This window comes from Micromys minutus (assembly GCF_963924665.1).
Source record: "Micromys minutus genome assembly, chromosome: 2".
NCBI classification, from domain to species: domain Eukaryota; kingdom Metazoa; phylum Chordata; class Mammalia; order Rodentia; family Muridae; genus Micromys; species Micromys minutus.
In genome coordinates, this window is record NC_137971.1 from 92544246 (window position 1) to 92564458 (window position 20213).

At 44.9% G+C, this 20213-nt stretch overlaps 2 protein-coding genes and 1 pseudogene across 3 annotated transcripts; 1 reads left to right on the forward strand and 2 right to left on the reverse strand.

The window, feature by feature from the left end:
* Positions 1-840: 840 nt before the first annotated feature.
* OR51D1 (olfactory receptor family 51 subfamily D member 1) lies at positions 841-1809 on the reverse strand (the record flags this gene model as incomplete). Its single annotated transcript, XM_080913348.1, has 1 exon — positions 841-1809. One exon carries the CDS (start codon positions 1807-1809, stop codon positions 841-843), a length of 969 nt encoding a protein of 322 aa, XP_080769474.1.
* A 6863-nt stretch (positions 1810-8672) lies between these two features.
* Positions 8673-16651, forward strand: LOC308418110 (E3 ubiquitin-protein ligase TRIM68-like; annotated as a pseudogene). Its single transcript has 6 exons — positions 8673-8696; positions 11117-11574; positions 13849-13944; positions 15005-15264; positions 16266-16366; positions 16552-16651. The product of its transcript is annotated as an E3 ubiquitin-protein ligase TRIM68-like (transcript).
* Positions 16652-18849: 2198 nt separating this feature from the next.
* Positions 18850-19821, reverse strand: LOC308417760 (olfactory receptor 52I2-like; the record flags this gene model as incomplete). The annotated part of the gene is made up of 1 exon (XM_080913069.1): positions 18850-19821. One exon carries the CDS (start codon positions 19819-19821, stop codon positions 18850-18852), a length of 972 nt encoding a protein of 323 aa, XP_080769195.1.
* Positions 19822-20213: the final 392 nt, after the last annotated feature.

The following is a 20213-nucleotide window of genomic DNA, read 5'->3' on the forward strand; positions in this document are numbered from 1 at the left end:
GGCACCAGGCTTCATAAATATACCCCCACCACAAAGATGCATAAACCAGCAATCTTACATGGATGTTTATCAATACATCAACTTACATATATCTCAAGAACAAAGTAAAGGTACAGCAGTCAAGAACGTCATTCATAACGTACACACATCAGGACATAACTAATACATTCACCAGGACACAGCTAGCACATACTCATGTTCTTCTCCTTCTTCCATACCTTCCACCTTTTCTATATAAAGACACCCAAATATATTCAAAACTAAAATCGAATACGTCTTTAAAGGAGTGATCGTCTCCATGAAGCCACACAGATGGACATTGACGGATTCCACATAAATGCATGCAAATGTATAAACTTCCAACATTTCATATCACTCGCCTCTGTTCCAATTTTCATCCACCTCCGAATCCCTTCACTGACTCTCATCTACAATTATGCAACTGCTTTGAGGTTTGAGTAATAGGTTATATAATCAACACAGATTCACTGACACATACAAAAGAGAGAAAGAACCATAAAGTTATACATCAAAAGTAAAGAATCGTAAGATGTAGCATTCTAGCCTTCCCACATAAAGACTGAATATTTTCTAGTTGAGAGGAAGGAAGGTGACCCAGCTATTATGCCAGATGCCATAGGACAGTTCTCCATGATGTCCTGTCTGGACTGGTCAAAAGTTCTGTACTGACATATTCCCAGAAACAAAAAATGACAAAAAGGCAAAGTACTTAACTAGAAGCAGATACTCCAGTGAGTTTCGTGATGTGGTCATGAAGTCATTCTATAGATCCTTATCTTGTCATCTTTAGTATTATTGAGGACACCTGGCTGGGTGTGCTTATCTGCCATCTTGTGAGAACATATGGATAACCCTGGAACGGATCTCCTTGGTCTTCGCTCCATACACAATGGGATTGACGACAGGTGGTAACAAGAGATAGATGTTAGCCATAACCACATGTACCAGAGATGTGGGACCACCAAGCCTATGCACCACTGATAGCCCAATGAGGGGTACATAGAACACCAGGACAGCACAGAGGTGGGAGATGCAGGTGTTGAAAGCCTTGAGTGCTGCCCCTCGAGTTGACAGCTCCAACACAGCCCTCAGGATGAGGATATAGGAAAAGCCAATGAAGAGGGAGTCCACACCCATGACTGAGAGGATGATGAAGAGCCCATAAACGACATTGACTTTGGTGTCAGTACAGGATAGCTTCATAATGTCTTGGTGGAGACAGAAGGAGTGTGTGACAGTATGTGTTTGGCAGTATGACAGTCGCTTCAAAAGGAAGGGCAAGGGAAAGAAGAAGATAAAGCCCCTGGCTAGGGAAGCTAGCCCAATCTTGGCCACAGTGGGCCCTGTGAGCACAGAAGCATGGCGTAATGGGTAGCAGATGGCCACGAAGCGGTCAAAAGCCATGGCCAGTAGGACAGCAGACTCCATGGCTGATAGGGCATGAATAAGGAACATTTGGGTCAAGCAAATGTTGAACTCGATCTCCTGAATGCCAGTTAGGAACAAGCTGGCCATTTTGGGCATGGTAACAGAAGAGAGGACCAAGTCAATGGTAGAAAGCATGGCAAGGAAGAGGTACATGGGCTCATGCAAGCGCCTCTCCACACGAATGATGAAGATGATGGCCAGGTTGCCCAGTGTGGCCACAGCATACATAACACATAAGGGGAAAGCCAGCCAAAAATGGATATCGGGTCCCAGGCCAGGGATGCCTACCAGTAGAAAATGGGCTGGATGAGCCAAACTTCCATTTGGAGTGGCGATGAAAGGGACCAAGGGCTGTGGCATGCCAGATTCAGAGACTGGGAAAGAGAAAAGAAAAAACAGTTCTCAGTTATGGCTCAGAGTAAAAGAAGAACTAGTAAGAAAAAAAATCATTGGAGTAGTCACAGTTAAAAAAAATGTTTAATTTAAAAAAAATAAGTATCCTAAGCCCTCACCTCTTTCTGTTCTCATTCCTCCTATTTTTAATTTTATAAACTTCATTATAAAAATTTGCAAATAAGGAAAAACATCACACACCAAAGTAACCAGATACAAAGTCATTCTTTTTATACACATCTCCCTGAACATCCCTAACTTCATCCTGACCCTCTGAGGTCCCAGCACTACATAAGGAAATTTTGATAGCGTTCTTTTAATCTTGATAAGTGAGTGCCTTCTTCCCAAACACTCAGAACGATCTTTCTTTTAAGAGCTAATATTGCTTCTCTGGCCACAACTCTAAGCTACATCCCAAAGGGTCTTCACAGACCTTCAGTTTAGACAGTGTCATCACTGGTACAATCTGGGCATGGGGCAGGTATAGGTTCAAAACCAGAGGCTTGGTATCTGATTGCCTCTGACCTGTCATAATCTGATTTATGGCAAGAAATGGGAACTCATCCTAGAACCTGTTTTCAAGATTACCCTTTTTGTCTAAGTCTGTGTAGCATTTCTCAAACTCCCCTAATAAAAGCATCTCATATGAAGCTGGAACGGAGGGGTCTTAAAGGGAAGGAGGAGGAATATGATCAAAACATACTGTGCCCATGATGAAATTCCCAATTAGATAAGGTGATTTTTTTTGTTGTTTATCTGAAATAGTTGCAAACACCATCCACCATGACCTGTTCCACCTCCCACAGAAAGTGGGAACCTGTTCTGATGTCCTAAGTACTGGGGAGATGAAGATGAGGGGACACTATTGTCCCAGGTGGCCCACATAAAGCAGGACAGAATCACCCATCAGGATGTCTGGTGAGAGATCCATGATCCCAAACCGTGCTTGGCTGGGGTGTGTCACCGAAGCCAGACAGTGCAGACACAGAAAGAGAACTGACACAATCAAGTATCCACAGAGACACCTCTTCTCCCTGGTCAGTTCACAATATCCAGGCTCAATTCTTTCCTCTGCACACTCAGAACCCTGCTAGAGACCTCTGTCCTGAGACAGAGTATGGAACCTACCAAGGTATGATGCTTCTACCTTGACAGCTGTGGGCCTCGTCTTGTCCCAAATAAGACTTCTCCCAAACCTCTGTCTCTACTCCAAACCACCTTCTACATCACTGCCTCTGAAAAGCATGACTTGAAGTGTCAGGCTTCTGAGTTACAGATGCCCCCAGTCTTTGAGACAGAGTCAGACTTCCTTGTCTGCTGTTAACAAAGGGTTTCATGATGGAGCTCAAAGATTACTTTCCAGCCCAGCTTCCATCGTCTCTGTTCCTTTTTCACAACCAGGTACTACCTGTACCACCAAGACGCTCCCCCCCCCTCTCTCTCTCTCACACACACACACACATACACACACACACACACACACACACACACACACACACACACACACACACACACACTGCACTTCACATTACTTCTGGTAAACTAATTTCCCTTGCCTTGCTTAAACGCAGATGGCTGGAACTAGAGAGTCCTCTCGAGGAGGTGGATAATAATTGGAACTGGCCTCACAGAGACATGAAGAAATTCCTCTCTGAGCCAGTCACTGGTCAGTCTCTGGTCCAGGCTACTGTAATGTGGAAGAGCTGCTTAATGACAGACTTCTCCAAGCAGTCAGCCCGTCCAATGCACCCTCCATGCCTTGCACAGTCTCTGTGGACTTCCCAAAGCCAAGACAAACCTCCCTTTTGCTGTCTCCCTTAAGTCTGAGCCAGAGCACATCTATCATCAGTTCTGCTACCTAAATATAGAGTGTCTGGTGGCCTTTGGGAGTGCCAGCAGAAATGAGAGATCTGGGACCCAAGGTCCATTCAAACCCCTAAGGAGAGCTGAGCCTTGACTCCTACACAATTCTTCTGAGACCTTTTTAGGACAGTTACAGAGAGGAAATCTTTCCATGTAAGAGAGAAAATAAATGACCAGGATGAAAAAGAGTAAATACTGGACTGGAGGGACAGGCCAGCACAAGCAGCAAAATGCTTATACCCAAGCTCAAGGAGCTATGTCTCAGTTTTGATGCTGCCCTCTTGTGGTCAGATGGAGGGTTTGCAACCTAGTAGCTGAGAGCCAGATGCCTCAAGGACCAAAAACTTAATTCTGGGTTACTTCTGATCTCTTTCCACCGCATTACACTTCTGGTCAGTTCTTTTTGTGTGGTCAGTCATACCTCTTGCACAGTGTAGAGTAGAGGTTTGAATAAAACAGATTTAAGCTACCTCAGCATGTAATGAAAAATAAAAACACACTAACAATTCTCCCGTGAGTGTTATCGATTCTTTGTTACTCTAAACAACTAAGCAAGAGGATGCCCCATTATAGTCTAGAGACTAAAAGTACAAGGTCCTGGGCTGTTTTGAGAGCTGTTATGAGGGGCTGGTGGAATCTCGAATGTGGTGGCATTCCAAGTAGATGGAGAAGAAATATGACAGTGGTATGATCAACCCTTAAAAGGCCTGCATGTGAACAGGGGTGGACTGGACAATCCTCTAAAATCCTTCCAAGCTCCCAGAGATGCCTGTTTAGTATGTATTTCAAAGCAAGCAGAGATTGGATATAAACAAATGTTAACAGGATAGAACTAGTGAAGAGGCTGCCAGTCTTCATTTCTCACGTTGCTGGGTTTCTCCAAAGCTGTGGCCCATGTATTCCTTCTGTCTTCTCCCTCTGTGCATTAGCTTGAAGGGTGTTACTTGCCCCTGTAGCTTCAGTCACCTAAACAGGAAAGGCTTTTCTCCTACACTGGAGACATGGTATTGTCTATTAGGTGTAGGAGGCCTTCAAACAGCAGGTCCAACACTTACTCTGACACTATTCTTAGTTCCTGCCACAGTGATGATAATTCGCAGATTTAATTCAGACACTCACAGAAATGAGAGGCCATTACGAGACAGCCATCTGTGTTTAAGTTAACACCAAAAGCATACTCTAAGGAAAGGCTCAGACTTGCAGAAAGGACTCAAAACGGTTGACCATTCCAAAACAGCAGGAATTTGTGCAAATGCTTAAAAATGGATAGGAGGGAAGAAAGAACTGCGTACAGGCATCAGGGCTTGAGCCTCAGATCCCCAAAGCCACATAAGCTTGGATGTGCTTCTAGGCGTCTGCACCACCAGCACCCCTATAGAAACAAAGCAGGCAGATACAGGAGAGTCCCTGAAAGCTTATGCGTCAGCTAGCCTGGTACACAGAGCAACAGATGACAAGTGACCCTGTATCAAACAAGGTAGACGATGAAACAGATAGCCAAGGTGGTATCCTCTTTCCACCAGGTGTGTGTGTTTGTGTGTGTGTGTGTGTGTGTCTACAATCACATTAAAAAAAAAACAGGCCATATGTAGATTAGACCAACTGTGTTCAGATAATGAGTTACAGGACTGTATATGTCATAAGTGATTTTGTCCCACTTAGTTAAGGATATGTTTTTACATGTATATGTATGATATATGTGGGTGCAGGTGTCTCTGTGTGTCTCTGTGTGTATATAACATCCATGTTTCCCTTCCTCACCTTTTGTCCTGTAATGTAGGATTGAGTTGGTATCAGTACTTAAGTTTTTGATCTATATTAGCATATTTGGATTGTAAATATTTCAAAAGGGACTTCACTATTTAGTCTTGGAGAATAATTAGTGTGTTTGGCGTTGTTTGAGGATAGTTATATCATTTTAGGTAAAATGATGACACCCATGTCTTTTTGTTTGTCTTAAGACAGGTTCTCGTAGATACCTAGTTTGTTTTACTTAAGACAGGATCAGTAGCTATGTAGCTCAGGATAACCTTGAACTTCTGACCTGCTCACTGAGCAGCCCAACTTTAAGGATTGCATCTATGAATCACCATGCCCAACGCATGTGGGGCTGGTACTCAACCCCAGGGCTTCATACGTGCTGGGCAAACATCCTGCCAATTATGCTACATTCCAACCACTTTTGTTGTCTTTATTTGGGAATTAAGTGCAGCATAAGAAGTGTCTGGGTGTCAAAGGGGGAAACATGACGGTTGGTCTTCATTATCAACTTAATGGGATCTAGAATGACCCAAAAAAATATACTTCTGATTGTGTTTGTGAGAATGTTTGCAGAGATGAGCTGAACATCCATCCACTTATTGGGTGGCGCCATCTAACTGTTAGCCCATATAGAGAGAGGGTCAAAGAAAACCCAGCATGTGCCTGCCTGCCTTCACGTCTTCCTGAGTGGATCTATCACTGCCTCTGCATGTTCCACCAACATTGTATTCAAAGTTCTTAAGCCTTCCAACATGGTCTCAATATAAAAGATCAGAGAGTATTGTGGGGGTGTGCGGAGGGAGGAGAGTTCTGTGTCCTGTGTCTTCAATGCTGAGACATCCAACTCCGTGGACAGAGTAGCCAATGAGTTCTTTGCCTCAAAAGCAGTGGTTTTCCTAATGCTGAAACCCTTTAAGACAGTTCCTTGTTCTGTGGTGACCACAACCATAAAATTAATTTTACTACTACTTCATGACTGTAATTTTGCTACTATTGTGGATAATAATGTAAATAATTTTAGAGACAGAGGTTTGGCAAAGGGGTTACAACCCACAGGTGGAGAACTGCTCTAAAGGATATTAATGGTTTTATTTAATTCTTTGATCCTTTTTTGCAGTCTAGTCTTCAATCCCCTCCCAGTCTGCCCGTGACCTCTCCCTTCTCTCCATTCCATACACCCCCAGTCTCCAAGAAAATGTCCCTTTCTCCCACCAGACTTTCCCACTCCCTGGGGCCTCACGTCTCTCCAGGGTAAGGCCTCTTTTCTCACTGAGGCCAGACCAAGCAATCCTCTGCTGTATATGTGTCAGGATCCTCATATCAGCTGGTGTATGCTGCTGGGTTGGTGGCTCAGTGTCTGAGAAATCTAATGGTTGTTTTTTAATACCCAGAATCTATCATACAAACCCATCTGAATCTCTCTCTGTGTGTCTCTCTCTGTCTCTGTCTCTGTCTCTTTCTCTCTCTGTCTGTCTCTCTGTCTCTGTCTCTGTCTCTCTCTCTCTCTCTCTCTCTCTCTCTCTCTCTCTCTCTCTCTCTCTCTCTCCGTGTGTGTGTGTGTGTGTGTGTGTGTGTGTGTGTGTGAAGTCAGTTTTCTCCTGTTTGCCTTTGGAACAAGATGTAAAACTCTCATGTCTTCCTGGTCACTGCCATGCTTCCCACCATGATAATAAATGGACTGAACCTCAGAACCAATAAGCCAGCCCTGATTCAGTGTTTTCCTTTATATGAGTTGCCTCGGTCATGGTGTCTGTTCACTGTAATGGAAACACTAATTAAGCTGTGTGTGTGCATTATTTTTCTTTCCGTTCTTCTAGAGAACCATACCTAAAATATTGTCTAAGAAAGTGCGAGTTTTATAGAAAAGCCTTTGTACATTATGGTTCTTTTCAGACCCATGAACAGACCCATACTGGAAAGAAACTCTTTAAATGTAAATAATCTAGGAAGCCCTTTGCTCATTTTTATTCTGTATAAGTTCATGAGCCAATGAGGTTACTTGATCTTGTCTTCAAAACCTGTAAGTGTAAAGTGCTCTTCAAAGCACAAGCCTCTTCCCCCCAAAAACTCTATGACATACTATTATCAGGGCCTTTGTGAGTCAGTCATAGTTACAAACACATTTAATTACACATGAAAAAGATGTCCCTTTCATCTGATTTAAATTCCCTTGAGCTGGGGTGACTTTAAGACAGAGAATGCATGGCCCATACTTGTAGGTTTCTTCGTACTCGTGTTTAATTAATATTTTTAAAATGTCTTCTTTGAATTCATCTATTCACGATGACATGAGGACTGTCATTTGTCTCTACTAAGAAGCAGGGGCTAAGCTCAAATCTCAGTCCCTCTTTCTCCTCCTACTGTGCTGGTCTTGTTTATTCTCAGTAATTTTCTGGGCACACTGAAGAATGTCAACCATGTCCTAAGCTCTGACACTGGCATAGAATTCAAAGAGCACGGGTCCCAACTATAAACATATCACTGGAACTTGGATTCATCCGGGATATTTTGGTTACTTCCCGTTCGTCACTCAGTGTCTTCTCTTGCTTACTCAGTCCAAGTATCAGAAAAAGAACAAGCCTGTAGAAGTACAAAGAAAAATCCAGGCCACTGATTCAACAGCCTGTTGTTTGTATCTTGTGTGTCTCTGTGAAAACAAAGGATACGCACTACTTTAAAAAAGATTTCTTTTTAGCGCCAGCTTATGATCAGGACTCTTCTGCTTCGTAATTTAGTATCTGTTACGAACTCTAAAACTGGTTTGTTGCAGTGAGGAGCTACCTACATGAGGAAATATGGACGTGTCAAGAGTTAGCCAGGAAAACCAGAAGCATTTATTAAAACTTTTGTTTAAATGTTTGAAACCTGGAGCCATGATCGGCCGCTTGCCTTCCAGGGAACCGTGGATTCCAATGCATAAAGACGCCATTTAAGCTGAGCTCCCACGCTAAGTAGCGGGATTCAACCAGGAAAAGTGGCAAGCGAACAGCCAATCAGACAACACTGAGTGCAGAAGTAGGGCGGAACAGGCCCGGGCCGTGATTCGTCAGTTCCTGCGCCGTGGGCGGGTCCTGAGCTCCCCGGAAGCCTCCCGGCTCCAGCTCTGGTTTAGGTGCCCGCGCCCCGCTGCGGCTCACGCTGCAGACTGGATCGCTGGAGCTCCGTGTCCACTGCGGGGTACGCTGAGCAGAGAAGGAGGCGACAGCAGACCTCTTTGGAGGAAGACACAGGTCCTGCCCTCTTTACCTTCTCCCAACCCCACTGCGCTGAGGACCTGCCTAGCGCCCGAAGGTCAAGAGGCACCGCCCCCGGGCCCAGCTCTCTGCCACTTCCAGGCTCCTCCCCAAATCTTAGCGGCCCTGGGCACAGTGGAGGCACCCATTGCTAAGCGCAACCTTTTGCCATTGTCATCTACAAAGTTCACTCTGGAGAACAAAATCGCATAAAGAAAGTTAACTTTTTTACAGTTTTGTGTTTGGCCTGTATTCATAGATGCCCTCAGCTGCAGGTTTGGACTGGTCTGAGTGGATAATGATTCAAACTTATGTTTTATAATAGAGCTCTATTGGAGATCCTCTATTGGAGAACTTTATCTATTTATCCCCAAATCTTTGACACCTTTCCCATGTTTACATTTTTTGAGGCACTATATTTAACTAACATTTATCGTGATTTTTTTTCTGTCTTTGCCTCGCTTTCCTACTGCCCCAGTGTCTTCCAAGTTTTCATCTGCTGGGTTGTTTGTTTGTTGTTTTGATATTTTGGTTTTCTGTAGCCTTAAGTAATGCTTCTGGCAGCAGAGCAGGAGCATGTACACACACACACACACACACACACACACACACACACACACTGCCTTAGATGAAGATATTAACACCTCTACTATTAGCTGAACCTAAACATTTACATTTAGTTCTCATGCATTTATCAAGTATTGAGACACTGTTTCTTGACATCAAGAATACACTAAGCAAAACTGAAAATATCTCTGTGTTAAATATATCCTGTCTTGGGGATACTGCGAGAAAAACAGAAAATATGGATAGTAAATTTCTAGTGTGTGGATTAAGGAAACAGACTTGTGGTAAACGATGTCAACCGTGGGATCATGGAAGCAGTCCCAGTGAGAAGAGCATGATCCCAAATAGGGTAAAATGGGTAGACACAGGGCCCAAGGATTGCACACAGCACTAAGTAGTATTTGGCTGCCTGGGGTGCAGTTGGAAGAGGAAGAAGACTAGGGATTTGAACCCACAGTAAAGCATCTGCCTGGCATGCTTGAGATTCTTGTTAAATCCCCAGCATTTCAGAAAAGTGGGGGGGGGGGGTATTCACCGCAGGATCCCTCCTCTAGAGTTTTCATGGCCTCTGAGCTCAGTGATTCTGCACAACTGGATTATAGGTTTCTGAACCTCACCGTGGTGACCACGGTGGAAGCAGAAAGCAGGGGAAACGGTGAGAAGGAGTAATAACCTGTGGATGGCCTGGGTCTCAGTCCCACAGGTTTTCTGCTCTGGCTTCTACAAATCGCTCTTCTGCAAGACTCCACACGGTTTCTTCCTCTCTACTTTTGGGTTTGTCCTGTACCCTAGGGCTGGAGAACATGGGTGGCTTTTCCAGAGAGGACCAATGGGAGCCTGGGCCAAGCAGGTTCTCCTGTAAATGAGAACAGGAATGGTACTCAAGGATGCTTTCTATTATTCTACCTTATATTTTAAATATATCACTATATATGTATTGCTATAAATGCATTGGGAATTTAGAAACTATCCCTTAACCCTGATATATTTGCCAGGCACATAGTCAGCAGTTAGTTGCCTCCTGGTGGCCAGTATTTAGGTCCTGAAGATACAGTAGTATTTAAAGCCAGTGTAAGTCTTCCCTTTATGAGCCTATCTAGTAACAGACACTTAGAAGAAGAGTTAATAAACATTGCCAAGTATACCAAGAACCCTGAGCCACTGATTACTGAAGCTCCATACCTACAAGTAGCCTGGCCAAATTCATCAGTGTACATCAGTATATTATTAAGTGATCCTGGCTTTATCCTTCCAAGGGACATGATTTCCCCTCTGCCTCTAACACGCATCCGTGCACCTGAGTATTCGGTGAATGGTAGCAGTGTGACGTAGGAGAGGCGGACAGGCACAGGTAGACAAGGAGCTGCCGGCACTTGTGGTTTGCACCTTGAAGGACATAAGTGTGTGCAAAAGGCATTAGAGAGGAAGGCTGACACTATTTGGTGGCTTTTTTCTGAATGTTGGCACACTACATTTTCTATCAACTTGCCCTAGCCCAAAGAGGCTATGTTGATTTCTGTGGCATGATTAGAGGGCGGATGGTGGGCTCAGACAAACCAAGAGAACTGAACTGTATATAAGAGAATATATAAAAAAGAATTCTTTAGATCCACTTTCTTAACCATCTCTGTTTGTGCCTTCTCTGGCGGTGGTGTGTGCAATGTTACCCAGAAAAAAACTTTAGTTGAGGCCAATGATTATTATACACAACACATAAAGGTTCTAAAGTACATGTATTTTTTAATCACCTATTATAGTTTGGGGAGAGAACTTAGAATTGTTATCTCTCTCTCTCTCTCTCTCTCTCTCTCTCTCTCTCTTCTCTCTCTCTTCTCTCTTATTGCTCGCAGCCTTCATTCCTGTTCTGACTGTTGCTTGGAGCCATGGATCCTGCAGTGTTAATGGAAGCCATTGTGGAAGAAGTGAACTGTCCTATTTGTGTGACCTTCCTCAGGGAGCCTGGGAGCATCAACTGTGGCTACAATTTCTGCCACAGATGTCTCTCTGAACTCTGGAAGCCCCCAGGAGAACCCCAGAACTTGAGCTACAGTTGTCCCCTTTGTCGAGCTCCCGCACAGCCAAGAAAACTCCGTCCCAGTTGGCAGCTGGCCAGTGTTGTAGAGAAGGTTCGTTGCTAGGCCTCTGTGTGGAAACGGAACTAAAGACCGATGTGTGCGACCTCTACAAGAAACATCTAACAATGTTCTGCAAAGAGGATGATGCGGTAACCTGCGACGCCTGTAACCAGGCCCCAGAGCATGAAGCCCACAGTGTTGTGCCCATAAAGGATGTTGCCTGGGAGTATAAGGTAGACCGTAGAACCTGGCCAGGCCAGCCTTTCCTCTGCCGCTCATCTGATATAGGCCTTCTCTATATTAGATGCCTATCTTCAAAAGCTGAGCTCTGGTCCCTGGTAGCTGCAGATCCTTACATCTAATAGTCTGAGCTGTATCTTTTCCTTTATTCATGACAATCTTTGATTTTTCTTCCATTCTCTCTGCATCCCATCTCGGGTATCAACATGGAGATAACCAAAGGCTGGGTTTGGTGTTGAGAACGTGAAGCACCTTGACACCCTTGGTTTCAGTTGGAGTTGTAGGTGACTTGAATGAGATTACATATTCATTAGTCAGGACCCTGCATGTATAGTTACTTGGCATTAGTTGAGTCATTTTAACTTTTTCATTTCATAAACACAACTCAGCGTTGGTAATTTTGGATCAGGATAGCATTATTTTGGAACAAGAAGGGACCATAGATGAGTCACTTAAGATTAATTGGCAAATTTCCAGGCATGCTTATGTACTGTGCATATGTGAATACTCACAGTCTCCAAATTAGCAGTTCTTCTCTGATTTTTGGTTACTTTAGTTAAAGAGAGATGCCTTCGTTAGGGTTTCTGTTGCTGTGAAGAGACACCATGACTATGACCACAGCAAGTCTTATAAGGGAAAACATTGGGGCTGGCTTACAGTTCAGAGGTTCAGTCCATTGTCATCCTGGCAGGAATCATGGCAGCTTATAGGCAGATATGGTGCTGGAAAAGGAACCGAGAGTCCTACATCTGGGGTGGAGGGCATCAGTGAGAGAGTGTGACACTGAACCTGGCTTGAGATTCAAAAGCCTCAAAGTTTGCCCCCCAGTGACATACTTCCTCCAGCAAGACCACACCCTCTGCAGGGCTCACCTCCTAATCATGCCACTCCCTATGAGCCTACTGGGGCCATTTTGATTCAGACCATCACAAGAGAAGAAAGGGTGGAATAGGGAGCTTGTTCTGTGTCTGGGGCTCTCTCTTTCCCACACTTTGGGACATGTCACCTCTGTCACAGGCACTGCTTATTTGTCTTAGCCAATGTGATCAGCTGCCAGATGCCATCTTGCTCTTCTCTCAGTTAAAAAATGCGAGACTATATGGTGAGTCCTCGGAATCAGAGTCCTTCTCTATGGGACAGGTATTCAAGACATTAAAAGTGTGAAAGCTTCACTTTGTTTTGAGAGTGTTAGAGAAAGATAATGTAGCATTCTGACCTATAGGCTAAGAGCTTGTTAATTCCCAGCCCTGTCATTGAGTAGTTGGGTGACTGTGGAGAGGTCACTTCCTGAGCCTCAGTTTTCTCGTCTATACAATGGTAATGACACCAACATCCAGGGACTGTATTTGTATCTTTGTTGCTGTTATCACGTAGCCGACGAGAAGCCACATGAGTGGGAAGAGGTTTATTCAGAAGAATACAAGTTCTCGTGGTGGGGGAAATCACAGTGACAGGAACAATAGCAACTGTTCATGTGAATATATGTATTTGGAAGCATGGACAGGGATAGTGACCAGGCCATAGACCCTGAAGGCCTGCCTCACACTTTCTCCATCCAGCCTCCACTTCCTAAAGTTCCCAAAGACCATCACCGGCTGAGGATCAGATCCAGGTCTTCAAACCCATGAGCCTGTGGAAGGAAGACAGTCCCCTTTCAGACCTAGCAGTGTTAGTGAACATGTGATACTCAAACCATGTCTGGCACTTTATAACTCTTTAACAAAACAAGTGACCGTTATCAGAACAAAAGGTAATGGTGGAATGCTTTTGGCCTCCCAGTAAGAATATTTTTGAATTACTGTCCTAGGGAAGCCTCTTACCTTTACTGTGTGTTTGAACTGCTGAAGAAGCTTGCTAAATTCCAGTCTCATTTGATATGTTTAGGATAAGGCTAAGATTCTGCCATGCTGATGCTCCTGTGGACCGCACTTTCAACAACAAGGTTCTGGGAGGTAATAAGGAACAGAATTAATGAGAGGAGAAATAGTCTTCACTAGGAAAATTCAAAGTCTTCTATTCCTAGAAAGTCTGGCTATAGATCTCTACCGATGCTTGGGGACTATGAAAGTTAAGGCGACTCTTGACTTATAAAGACTCCCCGAGTGTCACATGGCAGTCTGTGCTTTCTGTGGCACTCCTTTTTCTCATGCCATTTATTCCAGCCTCCCGCCTGAGGAACACTGGAAAGCCTCTGTCAGCCTGTCCACCTAGAATGCCTACAGCAGCCTCCCGATGGGGCAGGCTCAGGATCTTTCTGTCTCTTGCAGTGGAAACTCCAGCAGGCTCTGGAACATCTGAGGAAAGAACAGGAAGAAGCCTGGAAACTGGAAGTCAGTGAGAAGGAGCAAGCTGCCATCTGGAAGGCAGGTCGCACTTGGGAAGGGGGTTCATGTCATTCCCCTCTTCTAGAGCTGACGGTGGAGGCTTCCTCATATCTGAGGCAGAATGAAGACCTTCAGCTTCCTCTTTACCTAAAGCCACAAATCTCAGGTCCGGCTGATAGGATTTGAGGAAGCAGTAGCCTTTGACCTCATATCTTCATGTGTGGGAGGAATGGTGTCTCACACACAGGGGCTCATAGGAGTATTGCTTGTAGAGTGGTGGTCAAACAGTTTCTGTCTCACTGTCCTGAGTGATGACGTCACTGCTAAGACTCTGGTCACCTAAATATTAGGACATTGGGACCTAGTCCTTAGCATACCAAGATAGTATCATGTGCCAGGATGGTGGTGCATGGCTAGAAATCAGCCTTGGGAGGCAAAGGCAGAGAACTGCTACAGTTTCAGGTCCAGCCTGGTCTACACAGTCAATAAGAGTCTAGAGGCGCCATATACTAGATCCCTGTCTCATGTAAAAAGAAAGAGGATACCCTAGATCCTGATGGGGTTGATCAAAGTCATACAGATTAATGGTCACTCATGCAGAAATATGAACTGAAAAGTGTTCTCGAATCCAAAAGTTTCTTACAACCAATATAGTGCCAAAATTAGAAGGAGGTTTCACTTAATGATAGGTGATACTCAGAATGCAAGCACACTAAGATTATTTTATAAAATTACTTTTCAGGCTGTATGTACAAGATCCATGTGAAGCATAAATGAGTATCATGTTCAGAGTTGGATCACATGGCCAGAGTGTAGCTAGATATTCATTTAATTTAAAATCCAGAGAAATTCCAGATCTGAAATACTCTGGTCCCACTCATCTGTAAAGAAATGCGCTAAATATAATTACCATAATGCCCTGGGGCTGTGGGGTGTTGGGAACATAGACAAATTAGATCCTTTGTCTTTGCCTCCATTGCACCCAGTACATGGTTCTTCCAGAGCATTTCCATAGTGTGTGTTTGCACATGTCCATGTCCTCCATCACACGTGACCCTTACCCTAAAAAGACCAGTGCTGATTCCAATCTTGACCCCAGGCTCAGATGGAAACACGCAAGCAGAGCGTCCTATGGGAGTTTGAAAAACACGGCAATTCTTAAAGGAAAAGGGGCTGCCGTGTCAGCAGGTGGAAGAGGAGGCAGCTGCGGTTCAGGCTCGCCTTGAGCACAAGAAGGGAGAGACAGGAAACCAACTGGAGTTGAGGCAGGAGAAGATCATCCAGCAGAGCCAGGTCCTGTGGGGGATGATCGTGGAGCTGGAAGAGAGATCCCAGAGACCTGCGCGCCTAATGCTGCAAGTGAGCAACAGCCTTTTGTGGGAAACCTGAGTGTGAATTGGAGACACGTACTCCAGGGCAAAGTATTAGCTAGTGTTTCATGGGCCCTGTCAGCACACTGTCCACCTGCTGAGGACCCTGTCTGCCTCCAGCTGACACCTGCTGTTCTCGTCCTGATTGGATAGAAGACCCTTAATACTCTCATAGGTCAGATCGTCTACCCAGCCAGAGGTGGGAGGACACCAGGAACTTATTCTGATAGCTTGACAGCATTCCAGTCCTTCCATCTAGGCCATCTTGAGATGGAGCCTGGAGATATCCAAGGTAGCCAGGTCTGTTCTGCTGTCTTCCCATGAACTTCTTCTGAGCGCTAAAGTCTGTGCATCTCTTTGAGAAAGCCCCTCCCAGAGTTTACATCTTTCTAGTGTCTCTGACTGCACTGCATCCTCATAAGCTGCATCTTTTTTTTCTCCTAGGGTATTCAGGAAGCCTTAAACAGGTATGTTCCCATCCTCAAAGACTCACTGAGGCCCTGCAGGAGACAGAGAGACCTGACCAGAGCCAGGGATGAAGAAGGAATGTGGACTGAGTACCTACAGAAGGCAGATGCTCACTCACCATCTTACATTACATTGGCTTAAGATTTGCTGACCTTCCCTTTCTTGCACTTAATCAAATTCATGTCAGATATCATCAATAAGAATTTCAGTTAAAGCTGGAGTATGTTATTTCATGTAAATGGTCCAAAAATATGGCACGTGAGGCTTCCAGCTCAGGGTATCAGCCTTTCTCCTCCTCTTCCTCTGCCCCAGTATTTAGCATTCTCAAGAGGAAGCTTTGGATATTCTTACCTCTCTGTCACAGTTTGAAGCTCAACAAGCCAGCTCTCCCACCACTGCTTTGCTGGACAGGAGAATCTAAGTTACTGGCTCTGGCCAAGCCCCTCCTCACCAGACTAAAGGAAGAAGGCTCCTGGAGCAGAGCTAAGACTTCTGGATCCAAAACCACACCCTGTTCTGCAGGAGCAAGTCTTGGAGCCTGCAGCAGCTAGAACCAATCTCCTTGGAGCTGAAGACAGATTGCCGTGTGCTAAGACTAAGAGAGACCCTGAAGACATTTGCAGGTTCTTGGAGACTGTGATGGGCAGTGGGAGGGACTCCACCACAGAGGTAAAATGACTCAGTGCAGTCTGGATGCTTCATCTAGCCCCACCCCACCCATTGCTGAGAACTCTGTCTTCATCAGAGACTTCCTACACTCCCCCTTGCTTGGCATCAATGTTATTACCACCAAGCTCCTCTTCCCTAGTGGATGTGCACCTAGATCCAGACACCGCCTACTCCCGCCTTGTTGTTTCCAAGGATAGAAAAAGAGTGCACTATGGAGCCACACAGCAGAACCTGCCTGACAATCCTGAGAGATTTTACCGCTATTACATTGTCTTGGGCAGCCAATGCATCTCCTCCGGCCATCACTACCTGGAAGTAGAGGTCGGAGACAGATCTGAATGGGGCCTGGGAGTGTGTGTGGAAAACGTAGACCGGAAGGAAGTGGTCTACTTACCCCCTACTATGGCTTCTGGGCGATCAGGCTGAGGAAGGGAACAGAGTACGGAGCAGGCACAGATGAGTATCCGCTCCTGCTCTTAGCAGTTCCTCCACACCGGGTAGGAATCTTCCTAGACTATGAGGCCCACGACATCTCCTTCTACAATGTGACTGATGGTGGCTCCCATATTTTCACTTTTCCCCGCTCTCCCTTCCCAGGCCGTCTCCTGCCCTATTTCACTCCTTGCTACAGCATTGGCACTAAGAACACCGCTCCACTCACCGTTTGTACCCTGGGTGAGGAAGGCTACCAGAGCCATCCTATCCTAATGCTAGAATTTAGCTGGGAACACATGGCTGCCGGAGGATGCTTCCGATGGTAAGCATATCCCTGATTCCAGCTTAAAACCCAAGGGCCCCTCTAGCTCCGACCTTACGGTATCTTGCTATTAGAACAAACAGTCAGTGCTGCTCAGGAAAATAGTCCCAGGCAGATAAGCACTGCCATCCATGATGGGAACATGAAGATAGTTGCAGGTAATAGATACTTGGGGACTGTGATTGGCAGATAACTTTGTCCATTATGGACATCACAGCCCTCTTCCCTGGTAGGTGCCACTGATTAACTAAATCCAGGCTCCAGAAAAGCTTTTTAAAAAGGCTTTCCAATGAGAAGAAATAATGTACATGTCCAGAGTTGGTTGTCACGGTGAAACCAGGTAGAGGGTACTTTACACATGAGGCTCGCTGCTACCAAAGAAACCCTAACCTCCAGACTAGAAAAATAGTTTGTGCTTTTCCAGCACAGAATGCGAAACTCACCCAGCATACTCCCCGTGTCTCCTTCCTGAGCATGAAGATGGGTCTGCGTCCTGGGCTTGTCTTTTCTCTAAGGAATGGGATCAGAAACCTTAGGGGCCTTAGTTTTTATTTTTACTGTGTGTATAAAGAAATTGAAACAGCCCTGTTTCGTACAGAGCTTTGGGGGGGGGGGAATAAGATTTTTAAAGATTGTAAAATGATTTTCACATTAAAATAAAAGTTGACAAACTCAATTCACAGATCACAAGTCTGCATGTCATTCATTAGATTTGGGTCTGAAATGTGTTTTCAAGGATTCAGATATCCTCTTTAGAAAGGTGCATCTAATATGGCTTAAAATAGCATTCTTCTATCACGTGGGTGTATTGTAAAGACCCAAAATCTATGCAATACTTTTGTTCTCTGAAGACAGGGGAGGGAAAACAATGGATTCTGACTGTGGCAACCAGCTGCTTTGCCACGAGCAGACAAAACCTTAGTAGCAGCAGCTTTGTTCCTTAGCATGCCTGCCAACAGTCCAGAGCCCTTTAAGACAAAAGGTACCCATGTGACACTCATCCTGCCACTGGGCCACAGAGGTAGATTGTGTGTCTGGTTGCATGTGTTTGCCCTGAGCTAGCATGGGGACTGTGAACTCGGAATAGAAAACAAAACAACAAGGAAGGAGAAATAGAGTCACCTGGAAGGAAGGAAAGCCCATCCAGCAGCTAGGTAAGGTTAAATTTGGATCTTCTGACAGCCCTAGAAGAGTTCACATGGTTCTTGTAACTGCATAAAATTCTCCTTGAAGGGCAGGGGAACAAAGTGTGGGAAGAGAATCATACAAAAAAAATCAATCTAGGAGTCACACAATAATGAAAAGAAATTAAGATTATATATTGAACTGTTTCTTTAGAGTGGTGTTATATCACGGAAAATTAATCAAAAATAGCCCACAAGTGACAAAATCGTATTGTGGAAGAATTGTTGGCTCTGCCTATGGCAAGGACCAATGATGTGCTGTCTCCATGTTCCCAAATCTCTGTTCTACTGCACATATAAGTTAAATAAGATTGTTAAGCATACTAAATATCAGAGTCATCTCAATCATAACATTCTCACTAAAAATTGAAATTTTATGCAAGCATAGTCTTCACAGCTTCATCCTGGACTCTCCACAGACAGGTAAAGCAATCTTGCTCCATACATCTTTAAAACTTCTGTGTGCTGGTCTAGGGAACCAAACATATGAAACGTTTTATGCTCGTGAACCTTGTCCGAAGAAGCATGTCAGCAGCACCCACATTCGCTCCTGGATTTGCTTAGTCCTAATACCATAAATGACAGGGTTTAAAGTTGGTGGGATGATCAGGTACAAGTCAGCTAACAATACTTGGATGTGCAGGGGAACTGCATCGTGCCATAACCAGGCTATATATATGGATGAGATCCCGGGAAGATAGAAAAGGCACATAACTCCCACATGAGAGCCACATGTACTTAATGCTTTCAGCTGAGCATTCTTTGAGGACAGATTAAACACTGCCCTAAGAATCAAAATATAGGAGACAGCAATGAAGGCCATGTCAGCTCCCGCAATAATAGAAGAACAAACCAAGCTATACAAACTGCTGGGCCTGGGGTCTGCACACGCTAACTTGGCCACAGCCAAGTGTTCACAGTAAGAATGGAAAACCACCCTGGAGCCACAGAATGGCAAATGACTCAGCATCCAACTCAGGGGAGTCATGGAAACGACAGCTCTGGTGACAACAGTCACACACAATCCCAGCATCAATCTGGCTGTGAGAATTCTCCTGTAGTGTAGAGGCTTGCAGATGGCCACATAGCGATCAAAAGCCATGGCCAGTAGCAGGCCTGTCTCCACAGCAGTGGCTGTATGGACAAAGTACATCTGCGTGAAACAGGCAGCAAAGCTGATGGAGCTGCCTCCTGAACTGAAGATGCTCACCATCTTAGGTACCACAGAAGAAGCCATAACAACATCCACAGCAGCCAGAACGCATAGAAAGATGTACATGGGCTCATGTAGAGTGGAATCCATGCAGATCACAGTGATAATGAGGGTATTTCCTAAGAGGGCTATGCTGTACATGGCACTCAGTGAGAGGGCCAGCCAAAGATAGGAAGACTGTAAACCTGGGACACCCAAGAGGAAGAAGGTGGCAGGAGGTTCCATTGTGCGGTTGTAGGATGGACCTGACATCATAGGTGGGGTGCTTTTTCTATCAGAATATAAAGCCATGAGAGAAGAGGGTGAGGTGCCATGAGATGTGTTCCTGTCTGGGAGTAGACAAATCCTGAGTGTCAAGGTAGTGTTTTCAGAATCAGAAAACACACAACAGACCTTCTTTCTCCATTCCTCGCGCTCATCAGGGTTCTCTGTGTTAACAGAGTCTAAACGCGTTGTTCAGAATCATCTGCTGACTTTCCTCCTTCAGAAAGTTTCTTCTTCCATTGCATGAAGAGGTGAAATAAGGAACCCTTATGAATTTTTTATTAAATCTTAGGGTGACCTAGAAAAGATGATCTGGCAATCCTAATGCCCTATCCAGGTCTGCCTTGTTCAAATGGAGTCGTCGTTGTCGGGGGATGCTGGTT